The 12,006-nt window shown below is 38.6% G+C and overlaps 1 protein-coding gene across 2 annotated transcripts in view; it reads right to left on the reverse strand.

The window, feature by feature from the left end:
* Window positions 1–12,006, reverse strand: part of MAP3K20 (mitogen-activated protein kinase kinase kinase 20) — an 86,743-nt gene that overhangs the window by 23,650 nt on the left and 51,087 nt on the right. Inside the window, exons 10-11 of one of the 2 annotated variants that reach the window (XM_026061447.1) lie at window positions 11,000–11,135; window positions 1,603–6,609 (exon numbers count right to left, since the gene is read on the reverse strand). In XM_026061447.1, the coding sequence (XP_025917232.1) occupies window positions 6,241–6,609; window positions 11,000–11,135 (505 nt within the window). In that variant the 3' untranslated portion in view covers window positions 1,603–6,240. Of the gene's footprint in view, window positions 1–1,602; window positions 6,610–10,999; window positions 11,136–12,006 lie in introns of those variants that run through there. The other variant, XM_026061446.1, reaches the window with a different exon arrangement.

Consider the following 12,006-nt stretch of genomic DNA (forward strand, 5'->3'; position numbering starts at 1 on the left):
CACTCTCCAGAACAAGGGATATTTTCTGCAAAAGGAAGGAAGCTGACACTAAATGGTACTAAAAGCAGAATTTGGAGTTGGGCCACTGCAGCTCTTCTTCCTGTACAGACAAGTTTCTTTTGGTTTCTGCCAATGCTTCATAACTGCTCCCCTGAGGCTCTGCCAGTGCACCACTTCCCAACCTCCGCCAGTGTTGTCACACACATAGGGCACGCTTTCTTGTATGTAAGATGGTGTTAGCTCTTGTAGCATGAGGATGCACAAGAGGATGGATGTGTTAGGTGAAATTCTTGGATGATTTGCAAACTGACACAATAGAGGATCTCATTGTGATACTGATTTTTGTTTCACTTGCTCATGAATATGTTATTCCAAATTTCACCTTTGCATTTTTATCCAGCTAAGGAGGTGACATTAATTTGTTTGTATATATGTATTTGGACTGTCAGTGTCTCCCAATGACTCAACATCATGATCTAGTTGCAAATTTATTCAATATGTATAGCAGACACTTAAGAGAATCAGCTCAGTTACCTACCCGCCTGGAAGTTTTGTTAACACCTACTGTGAGCCCTGCAGGCCTTCAAGCAATCCAGTCCCCTGAATGACAGGCCAAGCAAGCCTCTGCCAGGCCAGCAATGTGCCCATGCCTTTGTATGGCCCAACGCCAATCCCCATGGGTAGTTGGCCATTACACGCCAGAACAAACATTTCCCAGGCTCTCCAAACACTGAGATTGTGGTCTAGTGTAACCTGCCCACAACTTTCAACCATTGCTTCTGCAGCACCCACAAGACGTACCCATCAAAGGGCTGTGACTGCCCTTGCATCCTGCGAGCTCTGTCGCTGAGGCTATGAGTTTTTGCTGTCCCTTCCCACTCCCAGTTCGAGGACTTCTCTTCCGAGCCTCCTCCTCCTCCCTTCAATGGCTCAGCCAAACCTTGCTGGGCACAAACCATCCAGGAGACCAGTTCAGTGAGGAGGACCTAGGGGGCCAGCAAACCCATCCCTTTGCCTCCCTCAAGTGGACACAGCCAAAGGTATCTCAGTGAAATGGCAGATGGGAGGAGGTGTTTGCCAGAGAAAAAAAGAGGCCCTCTGGTCTTTTTTGTCCTCTACACCATATTTACAGCCAATCTTCTCAACCCACCTGCTGTTAGTCAGGCATATTCTATGCTAACAGTTACCTGCAGCCTGGCCAGGAAGCTGTGGGGCAAAAGTAGTGCTGGGGGCAACCACCAACAGCTAGGGAGGGCAAGAGGCAACCACCAGATCTTTGGGGAGGCAGTGGGTCATGACTTTTGTAGGTATTTACAATCAAACATGCTAGTCTTGCACGAGGAGCCTGGTAAAGTAACTTGTATGGTCAAATGGCTTACTGCAGAAGTCCAATATTGTATTTCTGGTTGTACAATGGACTTTTTTCAGCTTTTCCCATTTTTAAATATAAACAGTGACATAAAATGTTATCTATTTCAAAGTTAAAAAAGAATAAGGGGAAAAAATGGAGAAATGTCATACTGAGTAACATGAAAACAACTAAACCAGCAGACAATAGGAACCTCTTGAAACAGTAGCATTTTACACAGGAACACAGATGCATAAAATTTACTGTCAAAATGTTTATTGCAAAATAGAAGTTTAGAACAAAGAAGCAAAGGAAAAAGTTCACATCAAAAGAAAGTTTATGATACCAACTGAGGAACTGAATACATTGCATGGTTTCTTTTTGTTTGTTTGCTTTGTTTTTACACTGGAAAATCAAACCCACAGTGTGAATAAAACAAGACATCATATGTCAAGTGCAATAAAGAGAATAACTGACACTGCAAGGTTTTAACCACACAGAAGTGTAACATTGCATGTTCCACACAAATTATATATTCAGTTTACAGCATGAGTTTTGGCACAGGCATTGCTCAGCATTGTTTTTTCAGAAGGGAGAATGAAGTTTTCTAACACTGTGAAAACATTTTCTATTCAAATTTCATCTGATCACACTTGAAGTGTAAGTAGCATCGACTCCTATTATTCAGTACAAAATTTTTTCTGTAGTGCAAAAGCAAGAAATGCAGTGGACTATATCTGACTTTAAAAGGCATATGAATATTTAGCACACAATATAAAATGTTTAAAGAAGGTTGTTGGTTCTACAGTTTTAAAATTAAACCTTCACACATCAGAAATCTCTGTGCAGACTTTACAGTGTACACTAAGTTGAAATCTGGGGGGAAAGAAAAAACATTCTCCTCCAGATTCCTACCAGTACATTTTAAGGGCTGTGAAAATTATTAAATGAACTTATTTTTCTACCTGAACTTTGGATTCTACATAGGACTGTAGTTAAAACCTATGTCAAGTTAGAGGTCTTATTAAAAACCTGTAAAAGCTGCCTGATTACAGAAAAAGGAACTACAGAACTAAAGACACACAGTGACTCTGCTAGATACTTAACAGCTATATGAACATTATGGATGTACTACTGCTGATAGCAATATAAATCATTATTGCATCCAATATTTAACTCAGAATAATTGCTTTAAAATCTAGAAGGAAAGGGAATCAACATCTAACAAAACCCCCTGAAGTGATAAAAGAATGACAAGTCAACAACATGACTGTATGACAAGGAGCTACCCCACATCTCACCTCTCAGAAGTCCTTCTTCCCATCTACAGGAGACAAATTCTAAGTCAGACTAACCAAATCTGGCCTGGTGACGCAGCACACCTACCCACTATATGTCAGGACACCTGCTACTCCAAGGAATCAGTGGTGTGATAGTCACAAAAATGGCTAGATTAGAATTTTTACTCAGTGGATTCCTCCCCTTCATTTTCTCCCAGTTCTGAAGGACCAGTTGGGAGTTAGGACATCCTGTCTCGGTCCCAACTCACCTCGCACCTTTATGCAAGCCGAAAGATCATCCTCACCGTTCTCACAGTCATTTACCCATTTATTTAAGTCAACATTGGTAGTACAACAGCCTGGTAAAAATGAAAAATTCAGGCCTGGCTCTTACCTTTCTCTTCAGTAAGATACAGCAATCCTATTTTACTGAAGATACTTCCAGAGCTCTATAGAAGGCAGAGAAAATTTGGATCTCAAAAGACCTGGTAGGGACTAGCATGCTGAGAGGTGTATGAGGCATGGGAAAGGTTTTGGTGCCCTCGCTCACAGCCCAGAGCAGCCAGAGACACCCCTATGGCATTTGGGTAACACTTTCATAACCTGACACACTACACCGCTGTTGACTATTATGGATATCTTGGTGATGATACAGGTAGAAGTCAGACTGGGTTGCGCTGTAGAGCAAAATCAGGTGTGAAAGATGAAATACTCTGATCTCCTCCACACTAACACACTTGCACACCAGAGCCGTTTTCAAAATCTTTATCTAGTTAGAAGCATGTCAGAAGCAGAAACAACACATCTTGATTCTCATATATGATTTTTGGCTAGTAAACTGGAGACATCTGGTAAGAAAGTCATCACAGGAAAATAAAAATGGAATCAATATCTTTTTTTTTTTAATAAACACAGCCTAAGTATAACATTATATCCTTTATATATTATATATATTCTAAGTATAACACTATTTTAAGGGAACTGCACCAGGAGAGTTTGTCATGTTATCACCTTAAGGTTTTCTACAATTCTGAGACCTTTACTACTTTGAATATAGAAGCAAATTTTTTGAGAGTTTTAATTTTTCCTTAATACAGCTTAATTAGGTTTGACAAAAAAGGTATCGGGGAAAAAAAGGAAAGGGGGAAATTCTACTTTTGCTTCACTAAAGAAAAAAAAAAACTTGTAAAATTTTTCTAACCAGCAGAAATTCCTATGAGCATGCTACCACATTTTGACAATATTTTGCTGAAATAAACCACATGCAAGTTTTTGTAGCTAAGAAACCCCGTGTCATATACTAGTTAAAGACTATTTTTCATTCTGTAAAAATTAAGGAGTGGATTTACAAATTCAATTAAAACCCACACAAATATAAATGTGCATAAAATGCTTTGAGAGTGTCAGATGCTAAAAAAGTGCAAAACATCTGTGCTGGGGACAGTTTTTTTGTTTTTGTTTTTTTTGAACACAATGTTTTGAACCACATTTATTCTCAGTTGAAGCTGTGCAACACTAAACTGGATATGTAGTACAGTAATTTATGCACAGTGACACACATCTTAAGTGTGCATATTAGATCACACAAATCCATCAAGTTTTCCTAGGTGTAACATGGCAGATACAAAAATAATATTATTGCTGTGGGTGTTAGCAGACATAGACTTACAAAAACAACAGAAATCTGCACTGGAAATAGGCTATTTGCTCTTATTTCCATTTAATTCTTTGCTCTTCAGTATCCTCCTTCTCCCTAAAACCAGGTTATTTTGGAGGACCTACAGTGCCATCACTATCTATACTGAAGGAGCAAGTTTCCCCTTGGGATACGCAATAAACTTATTATATCATTTAAATTACAATTGCAACTGTTAGGCAGCAGAAGGAATGTGGATATCCTACATAAATTAAGCATTTAGAGGGCCGAATCCTGTGAAAATTGAGTAGAGTAAGCTAGCCCTAACTGGAGCAGCGACTGCCTTGTAGGTTATCAGACCGGTGCTAGGCTGTACGAATGAAACAATTCTCTCTCACATCTCAAAGAGGCGTCTGCTCGTCACTCGAGAAAAACTCCATCAAAGAACTTTCTCTTTTGTTGCCTGAATGTGTAATGATTTCAGGCCTGCTGTTATCTAATGTATCCATTGCTCCCTAAGCTATCTATAAAAACACTCACCATAATACGTAGCTTAGAGCTGTGTAACAGACAAGCCTATAATTAAAGAAGCCACTCAGAAACAGAAGTTTTCATAAAAGAAACCCCTCCAGCAATTGAGAATGGAATTTTGATGACTTATTCCCACTATAACTAAACTAGACAGTAACATTTTTCTTTTGAAATGCTGCCCTTCTTCGTTGGGCAAATATTTTACAACATCTTCCTTTCTAACTTGCATTTGTGTTTGCACTGGTTTCCCTCCCTCCTTCTGCATCACCACTAAAGAGGTCATCAGGAGAAACGTACTCACTGCTCTCAATATAAGTGTCTGGCAGGCAATTATTGCAGCAGATTGTTACACACTGAGTTTTACGATAAGTCATAACAGCAGTGGCAATACATTAAAAGTGATTTAGCTGCAAAAAACAGATACTAAGGGACTAGCAAATATTCCTCACATTACCACCATCATTGAGAATTTCACATAAGCCACAGTAGTCAGGCCCAAGCAGAAATGTCATTGTGACTTCTCTTCCTCCTTTCACAAGGATGGCGCACACGGTTTAAGAGATACAACAGAATCAAAATTCGTTGTAAATAACCTAACACCAATTTTTACTCTCAGGTACAAGAGTAAGTCCATCAAAGTTAATGAGGCTTCCTGGATGTACATCAACATAACTGAAAATCAGCTTCTAGATCACAATAACTGATAATAGATGCAGAAGTCTGATTGCAATTGGCTGTGCTAGAGTGAATTATGTACACATGCACACACGCGCAAGAGAAAAGAGAACATTTATACAAATCAGCTACTAATAGGGATTATCTACACTCTTCTGCTATTCAGTTTTTAAACTGTGTATTTAACTAACCCCTCTATTTCTCTCAGATAAGCTTTGTTTTTTCCTAGAAACATATTTGTGACATCCCACAATGCTGCCTTGAAAAAGACCTTAAATTAGAAACACAGCAAACCCCTTCACTGCAATAGTAAGAAAGAAAGGATTGTAGAGGAAAAGCAAATCTGGAAGTATAAGTATATTCGTATGATTGACCATAAAAGAGGTAAGGAAAATGACAATAACACAAAGAAAAAATTGAAGTACAATAGGCATTAAAGTTTCCCTTAAAGTTTTCAGATCTTAAATTCATCAAGCCATAGTTTCTGTAATCAGGCATCAAGAATTATAGCTATAATAATGGTTCTTAAATTAAGAATAATCTCAATTAGTTTTCAAAGCTTAGTTCCAAATTTCATCAAAGTAGAAATAAGTCAACACAATCTAAACAAAAACAACATGTCTTTCTACACACAAACATGCTCAGCCTGGAAAACTCACTTTTTTTTCTTTTACAGGATTTAAACAGACCAAACTGACAGGATTCTTGTTCTAAAGCTTTATTGTTTTGCTTTGCAAAAAACAATTTCAGATTTAATTCTGTAACTGATTTCATTCGCTGCTATCATCTGTATCATCAAAATAATCATCATCATCATCGTCATCTGACCAGTCGAATTCACTGAAACCCAAAGCCATGTTGATTTTCTTTCCTTTTCTCATAGAGGTGGTTTTAGAAGAATTCTTTTTGGCTTGCATGTTTATCTGCATTCCAGAATGCAGGACAGATCCTGCTTTGTTCAGAGAGAAGATATCCCCAAAGCCCGTCATCATCAAGGCCTTCAGACTTTGGTTCATGCCAGCTACCTCCCCGTTACTTGTTGCTGTGATCTGACATGACATCTCTGCACTGTTTGACTCCTCTGTTTTAGATTCAAAGTAAGACTCCTCAGACATTCTTGCAGCAAGAGGTAAGAGAAACTATTTAAAGGAGGAAAGGACAGAGCAAAAGTGGAAGTTAGAACCAATTTAAAAATCAAGGAAAAAGACACCACCAGATTAGTTGGCAAAAACCAGAAAGCATAATGATTAGTGAATCTAAACTTCAAGCTCAGGTAAGAATGCATTAAAACAGACTTAGCTTAATTCTGTGGTCATTGTTTTTAAATGAAAGTGCAAAATCACTGAATCACATGGCAAGAACCACAGGTAGCAGAGCTTTCATGATAAAAGAAGGTTCAAACTCTTCAATCCTTCATTTTGTTAAGCAAAAGAACAGATTATGACATTTCCTAGCCAGACGGACTGGCTCCCAGAGCAAAGCAGGTACAACAGAAGTCTGAGCAAGTTGCTTAATTGAACCTTTCAGGATTGAAGAATAAATCAGGTTATGACTAAAGAACCCCCAAAAGCTCCCAAAGTTTGGTGCAGAGTAATAGCCTTCTAAATACCAGAAACAACAGCAGCAATATTATTGGTGCAAAGACTGTTTTTGAGCATACGCTCAGAAGGAAAAGAAGGGGTCACCCCTGCTATTGTCGCAATCGGAAACAAGCCTCTCACCAATTCAAAGGCAACAGGAACCGGCCTCCAGCCTGGACCAGCACACTGCTTCTGGAAGCTATCCCAGGGAGGAGCAGGGGCAGGAAGAGGGGCTGTTTGCTCAGCTGGTTGGCTTCTTCAGGTTAGTTAGCTTCCCTTCCCCCTCCCCCAATAATATCAATGTATAGCTGCCATTTGGTCGCACATCATACTAAATCTCTACTGATTCAATATTATAATGGCATTTTCCTGATCCAGTTTGTTATTACAGCTTTTTCCACACATGAAACATGCCCTCTCCAGCTAAATAATGATTAATGCTTCTTCTGTGACATGCTTGCCTATTCTCTACACAGAGTAAAAACTCAGGTGTTTGATCCCAAATCAAGCCACCTACTAAAGCAACAGCAAAGGAGCTGTCTCTGAACAGCCAAAATGGCCTTTCTTTCCAAAGCTGTTTGAAAAACTGTCTGCTCAGAATTCCTAGTTTCCCACATCTTTCTTAACTTAATCAGAAGCCTGACTGAGCAGTTGACAGTTGGTCGTAACAGGTTACTGGGGTGATTATGGTAATACAGTGGTCTGCAACGCAGGGAGACTACATGGCCAGGCTGTTCAAAGAACACCCATTTCTTGGCAAAACCATTTTGTTGACAAATTGTCTATCATTAAAAAAAAGAGAGTATCTGTCTTTTCTTCTCTCTTAAGTTTCCCCTACTTACATACACTTTCTATTTGTGTCGTAACAAAAATTAGTGGTTGTCATTTAAGAAATAAAGATAAATTTTACAAAGTTGGAGAGATGGGGAGTACTAAATATTCTTAATGTGTCCTATAGCTGTCTAAGTGACAAAAGAGGCTCCAGCTAAAGTCCTATACACCTCTCGGCTGTACAGAAAAAAAATGATAACACAATCACCAAAGCACTATTCAGATCAAGAAAACCAAAAATTCCTACTAATGAAGAGAAGTAGTATTTTAAAAACAAGATCTAACCACAGAAACATAATGCCCAGCACATACAACAATTCAGTGCCAGGTAGTTCTTTTGTCTATCATAATTTTACTCACTTTGGATCCTTGGAAATGCATCCCCTGACACAGAGGAAGAACTCCCCATAAAAATCAACAAAGCTGCAACATAGCTTTCCGCTAAAATGTACTTCTGAGTCAACGCTTTGCAATATCTGACAATGCATGTGGTAAACTGCATGTGGCTGAGTTTGTGAATTATACTCGCTCCTCACTTCCTCCACATTTTGCTATCTCTTGTTATATAGAGAGATTAAAAGCTGTTTGGAATAGGACCTGCCTTTATGTCACATTACATATAATAACTGTCATGAAGAGGCTTTGATAGACGGCTGTGATCTCCCATCTCCAACCTCTATACAAGTCATAGTTCTTCTTAATGACCCATGGCAAATGCATGGCACCATACTTGAATATTGGACTTCGAGTCCGAGTCTTGCTCACTGTCTTCCTCTCAATATGACACCCAGCTGAGTTACATACTTTCCTTTCTTAAAGTCAGGTCCTCTTTCAAAAAATGGCTCTTATTTCACTACAGCTGTGTGTATTGGACATATTTTATTCCCCCGAAAGGCTCCAGATTCCCTTCTGCTGCAAAAGGCTCTTGAACACCTGCACAAAGGAAATCTGCAGAGATCAGACCCAAAGGTGTCTGCTCTATAAGACACAGCAAAAACAAGGTCAAAACAAGAGCAGGGAGAAACACTACTATCACAGAAGTGTTGCTAAGGATTGCCCTCATCTCTCCTGCTGATATATGTAAAGCTATACTTTACTCTTTGGAGTAGGAGCAGCCTGCTACCCAGAGCTACCTACCACGTAGGATGGCAGGATGGAGCTTGTACCAACTCTAAAAGATTGGAGAATCAAGTGGCAGAGAGAGCTTCCCTGTTCTCCTTTCACTTGGTTTGAGTTTTTCCTCCTGCACACCATTTTAATAGTATCTGCTGGCCTCTGGTCTTTGCTGCAGAGCAAAATGAAGAAATGATGGAAGAGTGTACAGCAGGGATGACAGTACCAGCTAAGAGACAACAGCAGGGCTTAGTGTCAGCTAAGACCCAGATATAAGCCTGGCGGGCACCCTAAGCCATGTTATTAGCCCCAGTTGCCATATCTTTACTACTGTTGTTACAGTCAAAGTAGCCTAAATTCAAGCAGTGCACCTCCCTGTTGCAATCATACAGTTTCGCACTGCTGTGCAGGCATACCCTGAACCTGAAGGGAGGCAGAGAGACACTTGACTCCTAGGACTACAGCTTGCAAAGAGCATGCCCAGGGATGTTTTCCAAATGATTTACAGCTATGAATTTAAGATAGAGTCATATTTGTAAGCAGTGCCTTGCAGAACTTCATTTGCTAGGAAGAGACCAATCCTGCAAGGGTAAACCAATTTCTGTCAGTATGTCAAATTTTTGCAACAAAGGGGCTTTTTCTTTTTTAATCTATTCCATATAACAGTTCACTAAAGATCTAAGGAAAAAAAAAACAAATCTGTATTTCTCTATTAGAAGAAATTGCATTTAAATGCAATACAAGAGTTGGGTTAATGTTATGCAGAAAGATAGTTCATGCTCAGCACAATAGGCCTTAGCACAATGCTTTATTCTTTCAGCAATGCTAGCTATAAGTGAAAAGTAGAAGTGATAAGCAAGTACAGCATAAAAAACCCTAGGGTTTTGCTCACGAAAAGATTGGCTCATTAAGGCTGTGTCTCATGCTGTGCACTGGGTAGATGATGGCCCACAGCTCAGTTGCTGAAAGTTTGCAAGCATTAAAGCAGGCATACAGCTATCTACTGAGAACATACAGTATCTGGGCATAGGAAAACATTCATACTTTGTCATTTCATCACTACATGTTCACAGCTGAAATATGAATGCAACTTCATTCAAACAATGGCAATAAGCTATACCTTAAAAACAAGTATATGTAAATGGCACTGGCTGGAATCAATTTTATAACATAAATAGGAAAAAACTGTGCATGAGGAAATCATACACTACTACAATCTCAATTTGGTATTTGTTTTGGCTAGCACTCTAAAAATAAGTGGGTAATGATGTATTTTTCTTAACAACAAGCCTGTTGTAATATGTGTAGTCAGGTGCTAGTCCTGCGGTCCTCTCTCTGGTAATCAGTAGCCAATGGCATGACACTTTGGTAAGAAATCCAAGATAATCCAGAAAAGCCTTTTTGTTCCATTTATTAATAGAAATATGGCAATTCTAACAGCTAATAACTGGCCAATACAAGTATGTTAACTATAATTATTCATGAAGCTCCAAATTAACACCTCAAATTTTGACCTAATTTTCCATGGAATAGAAATTTGCTTCTCTAGCAAAAGAAGAGATAAAACAAAAAAATCTAAATAGGTTTCTCAAGCCTTCTTCTGCAAGAAACAAATGATTCATGCTTTTTAGACCAAATCCTGTGTCCATTAAAGTCAACAACTTTCTAGTTGAAAAATGACTTTATTGAATACAATGGTTATCTGATTTCAGACAATCAGCTTTTAAAGCTGAGAACTGCAATTAAATCAATGGGAAACTACTTAAATGCCTTTGGCACAATATGAACCACAGTTAGTATCTGATATCTAATGTATCAGGTGAAATTAAAAAAAAAAAACAGTACTGTTATTTGCAGTGATTTAATAAAATAGGCTTTAATTGGCCCAAAGGAACAAATAGGGTACCCAGGGGCACTACTTCCTTGGTGTGTCCTTAGATTTACACAGACAAAGCTCCAAATGCTTTTTGAAGTAAGATGAAAGGTTGAATTATTATCTACTTACAGGAGTATTGGACTGTTCGGTTAACTTCTGCTCCCACATCCTCAAACGTCGCTCCCGTTCCTTTAGTTCCTGCTCTTTAAAGCTCAGATCACGCTCCAGTTTCTTTAGTCTCTCTAAGGTTGCCTCAATTTCACATCTGCACGGAGACAATTTGTTACGTCTTGTCTTTTCCTGACAGATATAAATTGTTCATAATTCCCCCTTGAATGTTAATTAAATGTGAAAGGCTGAAAAGTACAATACTAACTCAAGCAGTTCATTTAATTACCAAATGCAAAGCCTTTCAGAGCTTTAAGAACAACTGGTAATGTTTATACTTGAGAATAACCATAATGACTTCAGTTGAAGAATAATAAAATTTAAAAAAGTAAAATGCCACCTTTTCCCTGAACATCATGAAATATGATACTATCCATAAAGAAACTGTGATAAGAAGTGATAATGGGACAATTATTAGCATCACAATATGGGCAGTTTACGAATCCCATTAGCCTGAGTTTATAACTGGGCCATAAATGTTACTTGGAGTCATGCTCACCATATACAGAATCAGTACTGCAATATTTTTCCTCTAACCTTCCTGTTTCTCTACGTGAAGATAAAAGAGAATGTATACAAGAGCAAGAATACAAAGCAAGATATGTCCCAGTCCTGCAACTGATTGCACGCCTCTGCAATGGTTTACTTGGTTGGTTTAATTTTCTCTGCTTCTCACCATACATGCAAAGGTGTGACAAATATGAAAGACAGGAAGTGAAGGCAGCACTATAAGGAGGTTTAGATCTGTTCTTTATAGGGTTGCATTGCATATAATTCTTCCCTTAACAAAGTGGTTTCTTTTGACATGCTTTCTGATTGACAGCATCTTCTAAAAGTGTCTATGAACTGAAGTGCTCTTGGAAAGAGTTCAACAAGCTTTGCACTACAAATGCATGGGTGTATACTAGCACGTACTGAAAAATAATTCAGTCAAATTCAGACTTTTTATTTTTGGTTGCTTGTGGGTT

Source organism: Apteryx rowi, unplaced genomic scaffold (assembly GCF_003343035.1).
Source record: "Apteryx rowi isolate R43461 unplaced genomic scaffold, aptRow1 scaffold_180, whole genome shotgun sequence".
NCBI lineage: Eukaryota > Metazoa > Chordata > Aves > Apterygiformes > Apterygidae > Apteryx > Apteryx rowi.